The 21,850-nt window shown below is 36.8% G+C and overlaps 1 protein-coding gene across 1 annotated transcript in view; it reads right to left on the bottom strand.

The window, feature by feature from the left end:
* LOC139691334 (patj homolog) overlaps nt 1–21,789 on the bottom strand; it is a 133,388-nt gene extending 111,599 nt beyond the window's left edge. The window contains exons 1-4 of the mRNA XM_071589102.1: nt 21,525–21,789; nt 21,288–21,439; nt 20,438–20,716; nt 7,899–8,132 (exon numbers count right to left, since the gene is read on the bottom strand). Coding sequence (XP_071445203.1) covers nt 7,899–8,132; nt 20,438–20,716; nt 21,288–21,439; nt 21,525–21,540 — 681 coding nt within the window. The 5' untranslated portion in view covers nt 21,541–21,789. The remainder of the gene's footprint in view (nt 1–7,898; nt 8,133–20,437; nt 20,717–21,287; nt 21,440–21,524) is intronic.
* Between the last annotated feature and the right edge of the window lie 61 nt (nt 21,790–21,850).

The following is a 21,850-nucleotide window of genomic DNA, read 5'->3' as shown; positions in this document are numbered from 1 at the left end:
AAGAGAAAAGTCTGGGATAAAGAAAGCCATCATGGAAAACATAGGTCATATGAAATTGGCCTACCAAGAGCATTAGTAATTCACATTGAACAACCTGCACTCTGGAAGGCGAGGTGTGCATGGAGCTTGATAAATAAAGTAGTACAGAGGTGGATAGATGTTCTACATCTTGGGACAAATGGAAGAAACAAAAATGAGACAGATTTCTTTACACAATAGATTAAAATCAGCCTTTTTTTACCTTTTGCTACACCAAAAGAGAACAGTGGCCTGGCTATGCACATATGTAAGCAATCATCATGATTATGGCAAAATTTAACTCAGTTGATGTGAGCAGAATTCAAGATTATGTCAAAATGAATTTTTAATCTATCATTATCATTTGATCTACAAGCAAAGCAACTGTGGTTATTTTTCTGTTGCTAATTTACACAAAATGTGAAATACTTGCTCAAGTAATGCAAATGAAGCATGATGCAATTAGTGTTACGGTGCATGAGTTATATAAATGGTTGAACATTGTAAAAAATGCAATTTGGTTCATTAAGGCAGCTGCCACTTTATTAATAGTACACTTTGTGCACCCATGTGTAATACTATTTAGCTTTCCAATGATCACAATCATATATGAAGCCTTCATGGAACTTGCACAGCAAATTTCAAGGTTCTACCTGTATTAAAACATTTTAGTCATAATGAATTCATTATAAAGACTATAATGATAAAATTCCATTCTATAGTGAAAAACTATAAATTTGTATTTTATTTTGACTAGAAAAACAACCAATTATATAAAAATTTTATTTTCAAAAATGAATATAAAATTTTAAAATGCAGGTCAATAACAGCAAATATGGTGTTATTACCAAAAATTAAGCTTCAGTTCTTCACTTTCAAGTATACTAAAAATACCACAGTTCAAATTTTATCACAAAAATGGACATTTCACATGTCTTCCACAGTGGAGCTTAATTTAACACTCCACCGTTTTCCCTGATCACTCAAATTTTCAACTTCCCCACCTTCTCCAAGTCAAAAACACAACTGAAGGAAAGGCTCCAGATGTGACATTCTTATTATTGATTGGAGTTCATCAGTCAAAATATTGGGAGAAATGGACAGCAAGAGTTTTGTGAAATTTTTAGAAAGCTACACTTGACCAAGGAGCTTGAATTTCATCTGTGAATAAATTAAATGAGCAAAAAATGTCTTAATGTTGAGACTTTCCTTTAAGCAAGAAAATTTAGTATTGTAGTGAGCAAGATAATAGTCGAGAATTCATGGAGTATTGTTCATTTGCATTTTTATTAATGGCCAAATGTTTTCCACTACATCATAATGAGATGGATACATATATACATATATATCTATAAATGTATATCATTTCCCTTAAGTTGATTTTTAAGTAATTCCAATAAAGGAGCGTGCAGCTGTCACATCAAAATGATAACACATCACATGGTCAAAAATGTACATATTCCTCAAGTGCAATTATGCCTTGGTTGCACACCTAAATTCAATTTGTTTCCCAAACATCTTACTGTCAAAAGACCAAATCAAGGAATCCTATAGTGCCAATAATTAAAATTAAACACATTTTTCCAAAAGTTAATTGCATTTTAAGATAGAAGTCATAACTGTACACAATTCCTGACTTTGTTTTGCATGTAACATATGGATGTAAAAATGACATACTATTAAGTAATATACATTTTCATAAAAGTAATGGTTCAGATATTCTTAAATAAACACTCAAAATAATATAATCTAAAAATCACAGTATATTATCAATTTTTGTTCCAATTGAAGAATTTGGAACAACTAGCAAAACAAAAGGAATTTCTATCATATGGACACAAATCTAGTTAGCATTGTGCTTCCTGGCGAAGGCTGAGAAAATCATGCAATGCCCATTCCATCAACACTAGCTACATTAATGAAATAAATGCAAGGTGATGAATTTGGTCAAGTGACAAACACATGCAAATCACAATTACTATATTTTATAAAAAGACAGTCATTCGCATGCAATGGAACATGAGAGAGCGGGATACCAACCTTACTGAAATCCACAAAAGGGAAAAGAATTACTCAGCTATCCATCTCCATCACATGCTCAGGAGAAAGCATTTCACTCACATACATTCATATTTTATATTTCCTCTTTTTATAATAATTTAAATTAATGGGTACATTGAAAAAATATTTTTTTATTTTATCTATGATAAGTTGATATGTAAAAAGGTTAATTTTTCCCCTTCTAACTACCCTCCACATTGATTCCACATAACTTTTGTCCAGCTTAAGAAGATGACAATGACCCCAGCCAAAGGGGAAACTCATGGAGTGCTACCTCACTTCTTTAAGATTGAAAGAAACCTATTCACATTCGAGGAAGTAACTTACTCTTGAAAGGAACAGTCACGGAGCACCACAAGACTACATACTGGTTAAGGAGTAAATATAAATAATCCCAAATTAACCATCAAACAGCAAAGCAGATACAAGAGTTAATTCATTTATCAGCAAATTGCAATTTAATCCTTATGATGGAATAGCTAGATGAATACCAGTTATGTGCAGGGCCATCAACCTTTTCTAGTCACTGATAACCCAAATACAAGCAGTCAAATTGGCAACAGAGAGAATGGTTGGTCTAACTGAGATTAGGATAGGTTTATGTTTAATGAATAACTGGCATGCCACCCTTCACTGTCCATATAAAAAAATATGAAGGATATTTCATTCACTCGGATACCTTGACAAAGTTGCTACTGACATCTTTTTTTCAGCCTTCTCTGTTGTATAAAAATTATTGAAACCTGGCTAATGAGATTTCCACCAAAAATCTTGTGATGTGAAGTAGGAGTTATTTGTTCAGGTTTTGGTGGAACTTGCCACTCGAAGTGGGAATATTCTCCCTCTAATTTGTTTGTAGTCTACTGTCTCATCGAGAAAACTGACAGACTCAATAAAAGGGGAAAGTTAGATACCCTGGGGAATTTCTTGAAAATTTACATAGCTCCCTTGCAAAGTGAATTTGCCCTCGAGCACTCTTGTTTCTACCATATAACAAGTGGTCAGGGGAAAATACTGGAAATCCTTGGTATGCTTGATGTGACTGCCAAGATTATGACCATTATTAGCTACTTCCTATTCCACATTTCATCATAGCTGCTCTTATGTTTAAATATGAAACTCTCTTTGAATTTCAGCCAATTGCCTTTGCAGATAATCCAATTATCTGTATGGATAAAATGTGAATTGGGACCACCTTCTTCGGCCAGTAAAATTGAATATTGATTACTCTCACTTAGAATGCTGTGCATGGACGGGCTAATTTTCAAAGCCATACTGCTCAAGCAAAGTGCAAGGTCAATAGTGGAATAGTCACCATTGAAAGCAGTTAACCAGGTTTTTTCTCCTTGGTCCAATAAAATAAGGTATTTAACTAGATAAAATTCATCCTATCCAATAACTTAAGAGCCATAGAGGTTTCCCAGGAGAGATCATGAGAATTAAAATCATCCAATAAAATTTTAAGCTTGAGCAGATGACATAGGAGGGGTCATAGATAACCTCACAGTCACAGTTGCACCTTTTCTGGTTAATGTTACACAACATTAATTTCTCCAGATCATGAACCATAATCACTAATATTTGAAGTCAGCCATTCAGATGCTCCGAAAGATGTTAAGTTTCTCCTGAATAACAACAGCTACCCCATTTTTAAATTGCTTCATGCCATGTTAATTTTCTCGTGGATGCCCCAGGATTGAGTAGCTGTCACACTGCTATAGCTGTAACATTCTCCACAGTAATCTACTGATTTCCTTGAATCTAAAAATTTAGAATCATTTAAAATGCCCCTGTCCACAACCTTGAAATGAGTCTCTTGTTGTCAAATGCAAGAGTGATGAAATTAGTGAATTAAATGGCCATCTCCTCCTCATACTGAGAAAAACCATTTCAATAAAATGGCCATAAATGACAAAGGTAGAAATAAAATATATTCCAAAATGCACAGTCAACATTTGTTCTAGCACTTATTTCCATCAGATGTGGATTTCTTCCCCTTTTGCAATGCTAAGTAGGCTTTAGCCTTGAAAAGGCTTTCATCCTCTTCCATACACTGAAGTTCAGGGTTCATCTGACTTCATCTTTCCAGAGAGGTCAGGGTTGGGAATCTTTTCATGCTTGTTGACTTTGACCTTGATTATGAAGGTTTGAGGTCAGTTCTCTAAGTGGAACTCTGGTTCTGGTCTTCCTTCAATATAGCATTTTAGACCACTATGATTTCTTTCACCAGCTGCATTTGCGTATTCAGTGTAGTAGTTTGGGTCCCAGTCCGAGTTAAAATCTTACACTTGAAGATGGGAGAGGATGTGACATAAGTCAAGGATCTGGAAAAAATATGGGTTAAGAGTGCACAGCACTTCTTCCTCGCTTAGAAATATATGATCTCACCAAGGGCCTAATTCTCTATAAATTTCCATTCCTCCTTCATTTTTGGTCAACTTTGAGAGTGCATCCCCTCAGATAGCAAGGAGTAGCACTTGTCATTCTCATGCTTGCCCTTGACACAGTATGGGCAAGTGGCTTTGCACTCACAACTTGCAGAGATAAGGCCAAAAAACCCAGGCATAGGAAACAATGCATTTAGAGCTGGGTTGAATAAGTGCACAGGAATAGATTGAAAACCTTTTTGGGGAATTGATATGCATGAATGTTGATGTCATGGAGGTGGCGCTAATCACTTAACCGTACTTCCTACTGGATGTCTGTGCCAGTATTTGACACCTTAAGAAGCTATTTCTCTCCCAATTTTGTTGACTTCCACACACAAAAGGTCTCCCTGACATTTTTCTCCAAGTTGTGGTGCACCTCCACAGACATTGGCATGTCACAGAGTATTCCCTGAGAGCTTTTCATTCTTCACTTTGTTCTTAGTTTCTCAATTTCTTTAGCTAACTTGAGTACTTCTGGGATGGCGGCAGACGATATCATTCAAATGAAGAAGGGAGACACCATCAGGGTCACCTTCCCTCTGGCATCTCCTTGACAAGTAGCACTTAAGGCACCTTCATTATAATCTCTCCCACCCTTGCCATGGTGAGATCTCTATGGTAGAGGAAGATAACTTTATCCCATTCCAAAAAAGACTTTTCCTCTGGGCTCCCCACCAGCCGCAGAGTCACGCATCAGGGATGCCACATCGCAAACTGGTGTGGTATCCTGGGCTACCTGAGGGATATGGCACTATTATCTAGTTCATCTGCTTCATGTTAGACTTCAGATCTCCAAACCTACACACCTTTGGCTACCATCCACAGTCCCTGCCACTCCAGCACTTATCAGTGAAACACAGACAAGTTGGAAACCGACTGACTGGAAGTGGCTAACTTCCTCTGGCTCAAGGATGCAGAATGCAGGGACTGAAGATGGGTATTGCTCCAGGGTCCAGACTGTACATTCAACACCTGCCTGAGTGCAAGGGCACTCACAGAGCATCCCCTTTATCCCCCTCATGTGTCGTCAGGAACCAAAAACATCCAGATGGATTTGAAAGCACCTAGTATGCCCATACAAAAGTAGCAGACAGCTGGGATGCCCTATCCTAGCTGAACTGGGTGTTGGCTTCAAGGGTTTTCCCCTTGTCCTTTTAGTTGTTTTTAATAACATGCAGGTAATACTGTGGGAATATTTTCCATTCCCCTACTCACCAGGATAAGAAGTTTCAGGATCTAAGACATAATGATATGCATTCATGAAATATGTTGACTCATAAGTTCAAAAGTTATACATGTCATTTGTAGAAAGCAAACTTCACAGAGTCAGCCACAGCATTAGCTTTTGATGCAATTTGAGCAGCAAGATTTCAGTCGAAAGCATTTCATTATGATGGTGTGATTAAATTTTCTCAATTTTCAAACATTTCATTTCTCAGACAAATTCATAGCTCCTGCCTCCACTATAACACACTCATTTTTTCCTGATTGGGAGCCATATGTTCAATATTTGCATCAACACTTCTCCAGTACTATATTAGGTAACCTAAGACTCTTTGATGTCATTATTACTCTCAATCATTTCATCCCTACTGAATTTATATAATTATAGGAAACAGGTTCTAATTCCCCCATTTTAGGAGAACTGTCTCAACATTCTCTCCCTCATTTTTTCAATCCAACGAACCAAACCAGTGTTCAAAGATTCAGAAAAACTATTACCACTTTATCAAGAAAAATTTGCACACCATGCCAGTCTACCAGAAACATAAATACAAAATGAACATAAACCAACAAATAAATTCTCAAGGAAACACTGAAAAGTGATCTATCTTTCACTCTGTCATTTGAACATCCACTCAACGCGTCACATAAAAACTGAAATAAAACACACTGAACTGAGAGCAAAGTATCTTATATAACTGCTATACTAGAAATTTTCCAACGCATATAAATAAATAACTACTTTCTACAACAATAGTTGACCCTCTGCTACAAACTGAACAAGACTAATACAATGGCACCATGAGATAAGATGTCAGACAAAACAGATAAATCAATTATTGACAAGTTTGTTTTGAAAGATAATTACTTTTCTTAGCCAAGCTTTAATGTGCCAATATATAAGAAGACTGTAATGTGTATGTTATTTATCTTAAAAATATTCAAGCCTCTAAACCAATAATGCACAAAAAATTAGATTCAATGTCACTACAGAAGGGTGGCAATTATTGATACATCAATAAAGTTGGCAGTGTTTTTCGAACATGTGCCTGTGATTACAGGATAGATAGAGATTCCCCAAATTAAAGAAATGGGCAAAATACAAAAAAATATTCAAAATACCTGAAATATTATGTAGCCTTAAAAAGTCTACAAATATGAAGAGGCTAATAAGTACTTTTAACAGAGTCAAAAAATTGTCTAATTGTCTTTCGGATCCAGTCCAAGCACAGAAGGTATCGTCAACATATCGGAACCAAGATAACACATTTTTTGTAGGGGATGGTTTAAAGCAAAACATTGTCTTTCCCAATTGTCCATATAAATGTCCGCTAGGATGGGAGAGAGAGGTGAGCCCATGGCCAGGCCTTTTAATTGTCCATAATGTTGACCGTTGAACACAAAACTACTTTGATTCACATATAATGCTAATAAATCACACAATTCACTTGTCACAGGAGTGGTGTTTTGGCCTTAACGAGGGTTATCTCAGCTAGTTTCAGGGCTTCCATCCTAGGGATACTAGTGAACAAGTTGGTAACTTGTGAACTTGGTAACATGTATTATGGTGTCCTCCACAAATCTACCCTCCTAGCGGACATGGACAATTGATAATGTTGAATAAAATCATATTATTTATATAACGTATAGAATGTCAATTGGTAACCATATTGTCACCCCTTTCCTCAATTTTAAAATTTGACGGACAACTTGGCTTAACTAATTACATAGGAATATTGAAAATTTTGGAGTCAATAGATTTCACAGTTAATGTATCCATTTCATTAGAAATCATGGGATTTCTTATGATTGCTTAGCTATTTTTAAGGACATGTAGTTGGAATGGTACCACCATTTTTTAGCTTCCCAAAAGTACTTGTACATGCAAAATCACAGCAGGCTTGTGTTTCAGATATCCTGAATTTGAACAAAGGGTATTCTTTTGTAGCCAAAGCTCTAATCCCTGCACGACCACTTTGACCGAAGTGACTTCAGAAAGTCTACAACCCCAAGATATTTAGCTAATTGTTGTCGCCCCTTAGAGGAAAAGGATAGCACAGGAGCTAGAATAAACCCCTAGGCCACTTTAACCAAATCCATATTGATGAAGTTGGAGTCCTTATGTATACCTACTATGCAACCAGACATTGCACTTCATATCAGTACCTTTATGGTGTGCACATCTCGGCCTTGGGAGGCCGCACCAATTGCCTTCTGGAACTCCATGGCGTAGGCTGTGGTGGTGATGGGAGGCTGGGGGAGGGAGGCCAGCGATCCTCCCCGCCCATCGTCCTCCTCGAGGATGTCATCATCATCGCCTTCATCCCTCGGGTCCAGCTGCAGCAGGTGCGGCCCAGGTCGCTGCTTCGCTCCTCCATCACGCTTTTGGCCAGCCCTTGGCTGCGAGACCCATGCACATATGAAAGCACATAAAAGCTCATGCAGCAGACAGACGGACAGACAGACGGACACTGCAAGCACACTTGCTCAATCTTGTGCGTGCACCCACCGCTCAAGACATGCCACCAAGTGGCACCACCCATGCTCAAAATGTCTCATTTCACTGTTTCAACCCAGCATATTTAGAGTAATGAAGTGTTGCAGGAAGGATGAGGGGTGGAGGGGGGGCATGGGGGAGATAAGGGGGGATATAAATTCTAGAATTAAAATGACTTGTGCTTTCCACAAGAGAACTTTATTTGTCTCACGGCAAAGTTTCAATTTTCTAGCATCCAAGACACAGAAAAACACTTTCCAGAATTCAACTAATTATGGGGTAAACCCACTTCAAATCCTTGTTAATGCCAACCATGGTTCAGGCAAGGTGCCATTGCTAGAACTGACATGTCAAAATCATGGAGGCAGAAATAAGTTACATTCACTTTTTTTCCTTGATTAAGTTGAAGAAATTCCATGAAGTTGAACCAAGAGCTCTTTTACTCTTGCATTATTTGAAAGTCACTAGTAAATGACACTAGTGCCAGTAAAAATAGTAAATATTCATTAGCCTCAAAACTCATTTCCATTGTTTCAAGTGCTTTGAAAATGAAACAAGAGCACTGGAATGCATTAAGAGGTCACACACACATCTTTCACACTACACCCTTTCCTGGTATATATCAGTATAATGAAATTTAAGAAGTTTTACTGTGGTCAGCACTAAGTCTTTTTAATTCAAAACATGAACAGAAATAGCCTCAGTGAGTCTATTTTTCCACCCCACATCACTACTACTTCATGCTTATTCAATATGATTAATTTTATTTACATGTCTAATATAATTTTCTCAGGACCTATAATTTGCATGTATGCACATATATTGATTTCATACATTTTGCTTTTTTTAATTTTCAATTGTGAACTAATATTTCCCATAACATTTAGATTAAGAGTCCACTTCCTTAAATGTCTACTGCCACATTTAATGTACATACTAGAATCTTTACCTAAACATGTCATCTGCTATGGTTGTGCTGTTTTATATGAAAGAAAGCTTTTCCGATTGTTGTCACTGACAGTCCATTCCTGCCATGGAGAGTTTTATAATTTCTTGAGACTTATTTGTAAATGGATTTATGGCCACGTGAACTTCTGAACTTAAATGCTGGTAGTGCTCAGACTTTTAAGGACAATGGTTTAGGGGGCATTACTGAGTAAACTTACCCCGAATTTATTCATTACATTCAAATGTTACACCTAATGTGGCAATGCGGCATTCAAATCAATGTACTTAACACTAGCTTCTGAAATCCACCAAATGGCTTAAAAATGTTATGTGTGGATTACCTATTCTTTCCTAAAGATAGGATAGGATCATTGGAATTAAGGGTACCTCACTGTTTAAAGAATTATCTCTCTTGTGAAAAGAAATCAACCAACAATAATGCATAAATAGAAGTGGTGCAAGGGTCAATGGTGCATGGCTACAAGTACAAGCAGAGTGCAAGAAAAAGTGAAGAATAGAAAAATTTTCTATGAATAAATAAAACTATTATTCACAATAAATGAATATTGTTTTTATAAAATAGGAATATTTACCCATACACAATCCAAGTCTTTAAAAAATCATACACCATCGCTTTCCATTAATCCTTGCATCCCCAGTAATATACCGCAAATATGAAGCATTGATTCCTCTCTCTCTCTCAAAAACAATCAAGGGAACGCAAATCATCTGAATAATGAGGTTTGCCTGACGGCTTGCACTGTCATCAATAGTCCTTGTATCAAGTACTCTGTGTAAGTGGACACTGAAAAGAATCTGTCGTCTATGCCTTCTGTTCTTCTGGCTGACACTGACTGTCTCCCAGTCGATACAGAGCACTGGCATGTGAACAGTAAATACCTCACAATTTGTGCCTAACTCACCAAAATGTGATTTGATAAGATTTCAATATGTTGGATGGTATAAAGGCAGGTGCTCAAGAACTATCAACATTTTTCTAGGCATCTTAATAAATGAGGTAACACTAAATGTCCCTTGTGCAAGAACTAAGATTTTGTGATCCCACCATCACAGCAGGCAATGGAAAGGATTCATTCACAAGTATGCAATCATTGTACATGAGAACCAACATTTTATTAACAACATATACACATACTAACATACACACAGAGCACTTGAAAATCAGAAAAAAATATTTGTGAATTTCATAGCATGGGAAAATTCAAAGTAATTTGAATATGATAAATGGATAGTGATGAACGATTATGAGAAGTGAATACGGCACAAATTATAAATGAGCTCATGCCCACAAACATCGGTAGTCAGTCCAATTTAGGCTGCTTTGGATGGACACAGAATGAAAAACGATACATTTATTTGCCTCTCCTAACAAAACAAAACCTAACATCCCACTCGAAAATAAACCCTTCTATAATTCTGCATACTTTTTATCTCCCTTCATTCCATCCAACATGCCCATTATTTTCCTCCCTCTTCCTCATTTGCCTAAAATTTTCTCCCCTCTTTAAGTCTTCCACATTCTATTGCCTTTAAGTCCCTCAAGAATTTTCTATGTATGAGGTGCATCCAAAAAGAAAGGCGACTTTAAATTTCATGGGCAACAAACATTCAATTTTTTTGTTTTGCTTTGTTGGTACACATGTCCCAAAGATTTCTTTACAAATTCAACAATATAGTATATTTAGTTTTTCATTGACAGATACAAATATTAGATGTGTTTTGGTTTGCTTGGTGATTTTCTGCTATAAAAAAAATGGATCAAAGAATTTGCATCATTTTTTTGTATAAAAATTGAATTAAGGGCTCCAAAATACTTTAAATGTTGACAGTGGCATGTGATAGGTCTGCTCTGAGTAAAAAAGTTAACAAGTGGTACAAGCTCTTCTAAGATGGCATAGAAGATGCCAATGACAAACCTCTCTCTGGATGCCCAAGCACGTCAACAACAGATGAAAATGTTGAAGCAGAGAAGAAAATTGTTTTGAAAAATCGTCAAATCACTATAAGAGAAGTTTGCTGAGGATGTTGACATACCGGTTGGCTCATGCCATGCAATTTTTTTTGGATATTTTGGGCATGAGACGTGTGCCAACAAAGTTCGTTCCGAAACTGCTTAATTTTGACCAGAAAAACCATGGCATGAGTATCACCCAAGAGCTATTGAATGACGTCAATGATGATCCTGATTTGCTCAAAAGGATCATAACTGGTGACAAATCATGGATGCATGGTTATGACATCAAAACCAAAGCCCAATCGCCCCAATGGAAGATTCCAGGATAACCAAGACCAAAAAAAGCACACTAAGTTTGATCAAATGTCAAGGTTTTGCTCACTGATTTCTTCAATTATCATGGCATAGTGCATCAGGAGTTCTTACCACAAGATTGTACCGTCAACAAGGAGTATAAGGATGGTTATGCACCATTTGCAAGAAGTAATATGAAAATATCACCCGGAATTGAGGAAAAACTCTTCAATGCTTTTGCATCACAATGATGCACCTGCTCACTCATCGTTGCTTGTGAGAGATTTTTTGGCCGAAAACAACAACACAATCATGCATCAACCACCATATTCACCGGATTTGGCCCCCTGCGACTTTTTCCTGTTCCCAAAACTGAAGAGACGTATGAAAGGACGGAGATTTGCAATGATTGAAGAGATGGAGATTGCACAGCTGGAAGAGCTCAAGGTATACCAAAAAGTGCTGATCAGAATTGCTTCGAGGATTGGAAAAAGCATTGGCACAAGTGTATTATACCTGGGGGGGATAACTTTGAAAGGGACAACTTGAATATTGAAGAATAAATAAACATCTTTTCATATAAATATAGTGTCACCTTACTTTCTGAACACACCTCGTATACCTCCATCTATTGCGGTGTTAAAATCACATGTTCATTATATAAAAGTTTTTGTTATCAGAAACTGGAGATTTTTACTAAGGCCCAAGTGAAAGTAACTAGATACATCAAAATTAAGGATTGGAAAAGGCCATGAAGGTTTGTGGAGCCATAGTGTTTAAAGATTGGGTAGCAAACTTTGTCGAAATTCCTCCAATAGAATCCTTTGACATATATAAGTGAATAAAACTCTTTTGAATAGACAATTCATCATCTGTCAACATCGAACGATTGTGATAGATGGCCTAGAAAAATTTTTTAGGAGTACACTTAAACATTTGAATAAATTTTTCCTTATTCATTCTTTTTATTATTGGGGAGAAGATTTACCAGGCCAAAGCACATTTTCAAAAGCATATGCATACAGCCCTTCCTTGTTAATGTGATAATTGATTGAAAGTATTCGTAAGCCCTAAATTTTAGTACCTTCATGACAAGTAGAAAGTGGAAATTCAGATGATGTGCAGAGAACAATTACAGGAAACCATTCCTCTCACAGAAGACATTAATGAGAATCTTTATGATATTCCAAAGGAAGTAGACCGATAATATTGACCTCCACTTTCAACTTTAGCAAAAAATTTAAATATTGAAGCCACATAAATACCTTGATGTGCCTAAAAAGTTTTCTGGCAGGATAAGCTGATAATTTGACAGTTGTATTCTATGATGAAAGAAGGCACTTTTGCTTTTCCACTAATAATTTTTTTATTCGACCCAGGTTTTGTTACAGCATAACATCCTCAGGACCAGAAGATATTATACTGAAATGAAACCTAGGTCTTAATAAAAAAATTCTATGTGAAAAAGCAAAGAGCCTTCTTTTATCACGAAGGATTTCCACCATGTTATGCCTGAAACTGTGTCATTTATTGAGTCATATTCTACTTCAATTAGAAGTCATTTGGACTTCTCACAAATTACCTAACAGTTATTACAGTGTCATAGTCCTCAAGGCATTCAGAAATAATCCACAGAGACAAGGGAAAATAATTCCAACATTGCAAACACTTTTTGTATCATAATGTAGCACAGTACTTTAAAAATTACTACAAGAAGCAAGACCATAATGCAATATGCAAGCAACACCCAAAATTAAAAAAAAACACCACACAAAAGAAAGTTATCCCAAACTACAGTACAGCAATGAATAAACGTTTGCCAGCTAGACCAACTTGGTGGACCAAGAGTCATTTCTAACAGTGCATTTTTTTAGTTTGAATCAAAAGGTGATCAAGAATACTGCTCTAACATTGTGAGAACAAATGGACAATGATTGAAAGCATCCATTAAAAAATATCCTCCATATGAGCCAGAAAGCATAAAGGTGGCAATGTGAATATTGCAAGATGCATCCCTCATTGATTTACACTAGGCCACCACCAAACTATGCGCTTCATACATATGAAATTATTCCATCAATGAAGGTAGCTCATATTCCCAGTTTGAATTAGCCAGTTAAATAACATTTTCAAACCATGGTTGATGACAGAAGGTAAATGTTTCAGTAAATGAAAATTTGTTTTAAGGAAAAAATGGCAAAATAAAATCCCAGCAGTTGATATGAGTCAAGCAACAGCTTGTATCATCCATTGAGATAAAATGATTTTGTACGGCACATCAAGCAACAAAAGAATTCAAAAGGAAGATTATACATTAAACATAGGAATTAAGGGCATCTTCTGAACAAGAACAAAGTCAAACTGCAATAAATGCAACTCACTCATGTCTTGAAGGTATATATGCCTTAGGTACTAGTTGGGTTATTAGGTACTAGTTGAATAATTTCAAAGTACTTACATATTCATAAAAAAACCATAACATAGTAATCAACCCAAAGGTCAGCAGGTAATGATATCACTGAGTACTAAGCCCGACGGCATATGAAATTCACACATCGGGGTAGGGGGGGACAGTTCCTTTCCCTGGGCCCTCGGCTATGGTTTCTCAGGAAGTTCCGGTACCCAAAAAATCACAGAGCTTAGGTGGAGCTGAGGGTGCCCGGAGATTTTTGCCAGGAAGCGTACCTGAGTCCCTCCAGTCCAGCCCAATGCTCTACTCCTGGATTACCATGACCCACTTACATATGCCTGTCATTTTTTTCAAATAAAACTGGTATGTAGCGGAGAAATTTCACATTTGAAATACAAAGTTCAGCTAATGAAAACTCCCAACTACTTTAGCATTGAGGTATGATGGTCAGTTGGGAAATATATCTTGTACTGACTTATGACAGTATAATAATGTATACTGCAGACGATACGAATTACTTCAGCAAAACCAAGGCCTATTAAGGAAAAGGCAAAATAAAGATCAACCCACTCCATTTCTTGCACCATAGAAAAAATATTCATCTAATATTCAAAACAAAATACCAAGTCTCCCCTAGTGAATAACACAAGAAGGTGAGTTTAGGCTTCTACATTGGATCAAGTTGAAACATGAATGATGAACTTTAAGTTAATATATATTATAAAAAATTAACTCTCAAATTAATGAGAAAGAACAATTAACAAATAAAAGCATCACGAAATGTGACAGAAATTTTTAATGTTGACTTGTAAAAAGGTATGTCAGAACAATGCATCTTAAATAGGCTCATTGGTAAAGTTAAAGTGGTATGATTGTAATAGATTTATCATATTACAGTCATTTTCACAATAAGTGGAAATAAATTTTTAGGACACTTTTAATACACATGATAACTTTGAAGAAAACATATATCTAATGAACTTTTCAGCTAATTTAACCTGGAGGAAAGACAGGAAAATTTCAAAATCATAACATTGATCATTTTCTGGCAAGACCTCCCCTTATAAAACCCCAGGTCATAAAACTCTCCTCTACTTTTAATGGAATTTTCTTTCGTTGTTCTCTTGCTATACCTAAGTTTGATGTCCATTAAAATTTAAAATTTACTTCTGACAATATGAACATTGCTAGCAAAGTGAAATTGACAGCAGCAGTACAGAAGGCACCATAAAGGACTGAATTGGTTCGAATAGTGCCTTAAAATGTTTTCAAGGATAGAGAAATAAGAACATATAAATCAGGAGATGGAATAGTGATACTTTAGGGCTAGTAGGGAAGGAGATGCTCGCAATGGGAGGCAATTATATTGAGCAGAAAGGCAGGAAGAAGCATTATAAAAATACAACATGTAAGTATGAGAATATTACTGGCTAACGTAAAAGCTGAACCCACAAACTTAGTAACTATTCAGGTCTGCATGTCAAAAAACAATCACAGAGAGGAAGAGACAGGGTAAATGATCAACACAGGAATAATTGTTTGTCAGAAGGAAAATTTTTAGTGTGATGGGGGGATTGGAATATGACAATAGATGAAGGGAGAGATGGTAGTGAGGTAGGGGACTACAGATTAGGAACAAGGAATGGCCACGGGAAGAAAGCAATTGAGTTCTGTAGGACACAGGGTTTAACCATAACATACAGTTGATTTAAACAACACAATAGGTATAATTACATTAAGCCAATTTTAAAAGTTCTTTGCCTTGCTCAGAGATCTCATTAGTATCAATAAAAATTGAATTTTACCATATTGAAAAATGTTCCTCAACAATGCTAGTCAAGTTTAAACTTAACTAAAAGATTGTACGGCTTTTCAAAGTAGATGTGCTGTATGTGTTTTGTTGAAATGGAAAAAGTGAAGTATCATTCCATTATAAATGTCTTCGTTTTGACTATGCATCACAATAAAAATTCATGGAAAATTAATAAAATTTATAAGGAGTTTGATCTTTATTTATAACAGTTAATGAATGATAGGCAACATTTTATACATGACCAAACTTCTCTTGAAGATGACCCAAGTGCAACCACAGATGAAAACATCAGGAAATTGAACAATATTGTATTGGACAATCAGCAATTGAAAGTGTAGGCAATAGCTGATGTCAAAGAAAATCAGTAAGAATATGGTAAATTTTGCATGAAGAATTAAAAATTAAAAACTTTTCACAAAATGGGAGCTGCATTTGTTTACTGCTGAACAAAGACAAGTGCAAAAATATATTACTTAGCAATGTTTGGACCTTTGTAAAAATCATCAAACTGATTTTGTGTACTGATTTGCTATTGCCAATGAGACATAGGTCCACCACTACATGCCATAAACCGAACAGCAATTAAAGTGGTGGATGAAAGTCAATGGACCTGCCCCAAGAAAGGCAAAGTCATTATCTGCCCGTTGATCCGCCGGCAAGATAATGCTCACTGTTTTCTAGGATACAAAAGGGATTCTACTTATTGATTACCTTGCAACAGGTAAAACAATAACTAGAGAATATTAAGCAAGTCTTCTGGGCCAAATGGGTGGAAAAATATGTACATGGGAAGAGGTCTGGATTGCAAAAAATTAAATCATCTTTCACTAAGACAATGCTCCTGTCCACAAAGGGAGCGAGATTTGTCAACAGAGTACATGACAAACTGAGCAGTGATAAAATTGTTGAAAGATTTTCAGGGGGACCCACTTCACAAAGGAAGATTAATTTTTAGAATGAATTAAAGTAAATTTGAGACTGATTAGTTTTCCAAAGACGTTCAGCACAGGTTTTAAATCTCAATTTAGTGAGGAAGACATGATCAATCATTCAATATTGAAGAGAGAGAGAGATAGACGGCAGGAGGGATAGGTTTAAGATGCCATTTTTCCTTGAAACAATTAGAGATAGTAACAGCTGCTACTCACATCAACTAGGGAACAAAGAGAACCATTATTATGTACATGTATATATAGTATGTACATGAATGTGTATGTATATGTATATATAACCCAAAAGTGACAGTTTAATGCGCTGTGTCCTCCATAGGCATAGTTGGGCCTTACTTTTTTTGAATCTTGAGGTTCAACTGTTACTGTGAACTCCGTGCACTATTGTGAGATGCTGGAGAACTTTTTACTCCTCAAAATGGAATAGTATGGTGAGGAATATGACACAGAAGCCTTTTGGTTTCAACATAATGGTGTCATGGTTCATACCGCCCATCGTTCACACCAAATCCTGCAAGAACAATTTCCCAACCCCCTGATCTCCTTACTAGGGGATGTTCCAAGGCCCCCTCGCTCCCTGGATTTGAGCCCATATGATTTTTTTCCTTTGGGGATACCTCAAAGCTGAGGTTCACAAAGTTTGACCTAGGACCTTGGAAGCTCTTAAGGTGGCAATTACAGATGCCACCACTGGGATAATGCAAGGTATGCTGAGAGGAGTTTTCGAAAACTTTTTTGAATGCCTCAACATGTGCATCGCTAACTAAGATCGTCACTTGGATGAAATAATTTTCAAAATTTAACAAAAATAAAATGGCATTGGATGCAGTTTTCAGAAATAGAAACCTTTCTTAATTATCTTGGTTGATTTTTTCACAATGCACCCATCAAATCAGGGTGCCCATTCTGCCTCACCCTGTATTTTAATGCATGCATATACATGTGTGCATTTGTGTGTGTCTATGTAAATGGGTGTATGTATGCATATATTTTAAGTAGTCAAGGCTGTATTTAACAATAACCATATACCGTCTTGTTGTATGATTTTACTAGCAATGGTGGTGGTGCATGTACATTCTCCTTGAGTGCCATAATTGGTTGCATGTCCATTTGTACATCAAAATTGTTTTCTGTAGCTGCCTATCATGCATGGTGCATTACGTCTGTCCATGTTCTGTGCATGCCTTGCCAACAAACAGATACAACCCCTGCCACACAACTTCCTAGTGGCCTGCCATGTATCATGTAAATGTACATTGTCAGCCTAAAAAGTCATATTGGTAGGAATGAGCTCTTACGGCTAGTAATATATAATAAATGTGAAACTCCAATAGCCGTAAACAGTTTACCTTTCTAAACAAAGTAAAAATGAAATTAGTTGGCTAGCGCCACAAGTCAAGAAGGGGTAAAAGGTAAAAAAGGATAATGAGGTAGGTAAAAGGGGTAAAAGGTAAAAAAGGAGAGGATAAGAAAGGTGAATACGAATACGCATATTTCGGCCACAAAGTAGCCCTCTTCAGCGTACTGAAGGGTAATCGTCACTATAACACAAGTCGAAGTGAGAAAGGGTAAGGGCAATCCGAAGAATATATAGTGTTACATCATTATAGGGGAGGGGGGGGTGGTGAAAAAGACAAAAGCCAATGGACGAGGCTGATGGTAGAGGAGTTTGAAACGATAGGTATGTAGTGAGGGGGAGGGGGACTTACACGGTCAAGGAAATGACCGTTGCAAAAAGGGGAAAAAGTGAAAGGGAAGCTTAACACAACCGTTAAGCGAACGTAGAAGGGGGAGGGAGAAGTGAAAGGCAACCTCCTTTTTTACCTTTTACTCCTTTTACCTACTTCATTATCCTTTTTTACCTTTTACCCCTTCTTGACTTGTGGCGCTAGCCAACTAATTTCATTTTTACTTTGTTTAGAAAGGTAAACTGTTTACGGCTATTGGAGTTTCACATTTATTATATACTAAAAAGTCATGCTTAAACAGTTACCCTACCACTAAACAGGTGAGACAATAAGTGTTTCGAATTATTTATTATGAATCATATCATTATTTAAACAAATTTATAGATATAACAATTGAGAAAAATCTCAGTGATTTGAACTTTTATCCCAGATTACACATAGGTCCAAGTCAATCATTGATTAGTCTTACCCTTAACCAGCCCGTGGTGTTCAATTCTATACATCAAAAAGCATATAATCATTTAAAAATAGGGGATAGCGGGAAACAGCAGTATTGATGGACAATGACATCACCACTGTGATATGGCCTCCTGATGTCCCAAGAACCCTAGTTTCAATCCTCTTTCAACCCAAAAGAGCTAACAAATCAAAGTCAACTATCTTCCCTACCCAAAGCACTTGGTGTGGCTAGTCCCCACCTACACCAATGGTGCACAACCTGCAATATACAAGTAGTGTACCACTGAACCACTGATTATTATGAAGCCCATGATAGCTGATTCCGACTTTTTTTAATTGTAAGCTGATTGATTTCATTTACACATGGAATGGTCCAACAATGGATTATTTGAGAGGAGACTAATGAAAGCATTGTGGGTTTGTAGGTTTTACATGGACTTAAGTGCTAAATTATGGTTGGAAAGAACAATGCTGGCACTCAGAAGGCAATTCTTAAAAGAAGCATATTTGATCCACCTCAAAGAGGTGAAATCGGGGAATCCATCCCATGTACCTAAAAGAAAGAGAAGATTTCACACATTCTCACCCAATGGAGAGGTGCCATTTTATCCAGTTATCCACTGAAACCCCTCAACATGTTTAAAACTTTCACTGAATAACCAATCGAGGGGACATTTTTCTTTCTAACTATCTTCCCACAGGTAAGGCTGAAAACCAAAGATAATTCCTTTTGTTCTTCTCCTTTAAACCCAAAATAATTATCACTTCTACTTTCCTCCCCTTTCTTCAGTAAGTTTTTCTTGTCATAAACCTTGGAATATGGGAGTTGTAGTTGTGGACTATTTTGCAGAGGACCTGGCCGAAAGTAAAGTCTCTGGTCACTATCAGCTTCACACAAGCCAAGTGATCAGATCTTCCTGGGAAATCAGAGCCTGCACTGGGAATATGAACTGCTCCCATTACCCTGACATGAATTTCACATACTGTATACAGCTTAGTAATAGGTTGATTTCTAACCTCACCCATCAAACCAAATCTTCACGTAGATTACCATGGTTGAATCTTGGGAATTCATTCACCATCAGCCAAATCATTAAATGGTTTTCAAATATTTTTGCCAAAATCTATTTCAACCAGGAACCATTTATATTATTTAAGAGAGTTGGTGAACATGAGAAGTCCTCCTTTCTTACATGACTTTATTTGCGAGGATGCAATAACATTTTAATTCCAAAAACTCATCCCATCACTACTCAAAATTGCTATTATCCGCTGGTTTTGATATGATTTTCATCAGTAACTTTCCTCCCACTTCCAAGTTTCCCTCACTTGAGCATAGTTCACCTCCTACAACACATACACCAGGGAAAAATTCCATAGAATGAATTTGCATGAGTATTAGATGCATAAAAGTGTGCGAATTCACTCTGTGCATCAGAGATACTAGAACTTCATAAAATGTATCTTATGCATTCGTACTCTGTGAGCCACCATGACAGTTTATGTCTTCGTGGTACTACTCTTTACCATTTATGTTTTCGACCAACTCCAAGACACACAGCGGGAACTATGATGACTAAGACAACAAACGTCAATCGGGCATTCATGAAAAACTCTGGAAGGCAAAAGAACGTGAGAGAAAGAAGAGAATATAAAAAAGCGAAAGCACACCTGAGGAGAGGACACATTCTCGCCAGATGAAGAGCTGTTGGAGAGTGTTGCCACAGGGACTCTCTGATCCTCAAATTCAAATCCCCCACCGATTCCTCCAGAGCTGCCAGCACCAACACCACTTTCCCTGCTACCAACTCCCACGTCGTATATATCAGCAGAAGACGGAGGGGAAGGAGGCAGGCTCAGAACTAGCTCACCTGCTGGAGAAATTTCAAAATCTGCTGGGAGAATTGAGGGGTGGTGCTGCAGCTGCTGGTTCAACTCACAGAGGGAATCCTGAAAGAAAACGAAGAATGATTTTCAGTTTCAACTCAAATCTTCCTTCTCAATCCAAACTTCTTCATTATATGTATACAATCTTGTTTCATTGATTTATCATTCTTTACTCTGGTATTACCCCCCATTTCCAGAAAAAAATGTGCTAAGCAGGGATGCAATAATAATCTTGCTTTCCAAGAAGTGGTCATTTTCCACCTTAAACATAACCATGTTAAACGAATGCATATTAATGAATGAATTCAGGACTAATTAGGTATTTCCAATGTTGATTCAATCTCCAATCATTCAGTACATATTGTTCGCCATAACCAAGACCATCTCGGAAGTACATCTCCTTGGGCAGAAACAAATTATTCATACCTATTACTGCATGCATATGTATGTACTATGAGCAATGAAAATAGAAGCAGCGCCTTTTTTTGTGTGATAAAAGGAATTAGTAACTACCACTTTTGAGCAATTACTTATATATTTATTTTAAACTTTGTTACACGTGTTCCCCGAAATTATAACAATTCTTTTTTAAAGACAATTCTTAGCTGGCATGGAGGTATGTCTTTGTACTTACCTGTATAGTAACAATACCCCTGAGGACAGGGTTTTCCAACACAGATATTAGTAAGTTTAGGTCACTGCTTGTTTGAGACTCGAGCTTGACATCTTCACTTGCATGAATTGAGTGCTGAATATGCTCGAGCAATTGCAATGCTGTTGATATGTCTGAAATGAGTAGTTGAACAGGTTTAAGCAGAAAGTATCGGTAGTGAGTTAAGATTATTACAACTTAGGGCACTTTATCCAATACCTCCACTCAAAGGCATCGTTTTTTAAATGTCATAGAGGATTGAAGGTGGCCTCAGGAAACTTTCATCGAGCCGAAGAACTACCGCAGTCAAGTTATTTCATCTGGCTCATTCACATGGATCAAATTAACTATCGGGAGTCAACAAAAACTACGTCCGATATTAAACAGAACAAATGTAAGAAACGTGCGGAGAAACAAGAAGCAGAAGCTTAAATAATTTCACAGAATTTTAAGTACACACCCAACACAACAACCTCATACCAACATTACGTTGTTGCCATTTCAAAGCAAGTGTCCTCTATACATTTTTTCTTTTTTTCTGGGAA

The sequence above is a fragment of the Hetaerina americana genome, unplaced genomic scaffold (assembly GCF_022747635.1).
Source record: "Hetaerina americana unplaced genomic scaffold, ioHetAmer1.1.p SCAF_33, whole genome shotgun sequence".
Lineage (NCBI taxonomy): Eukaryota > Metazoa > Arthropoda > Insecta > Odonata > Calopterygidae > Hetaerina > Hetaerina americana.
The sequence above is the reverse complement of the archived record's forward strand: the minus strand, read 5'-3'. Positions and strand labels throughout refer to the sequence as shown.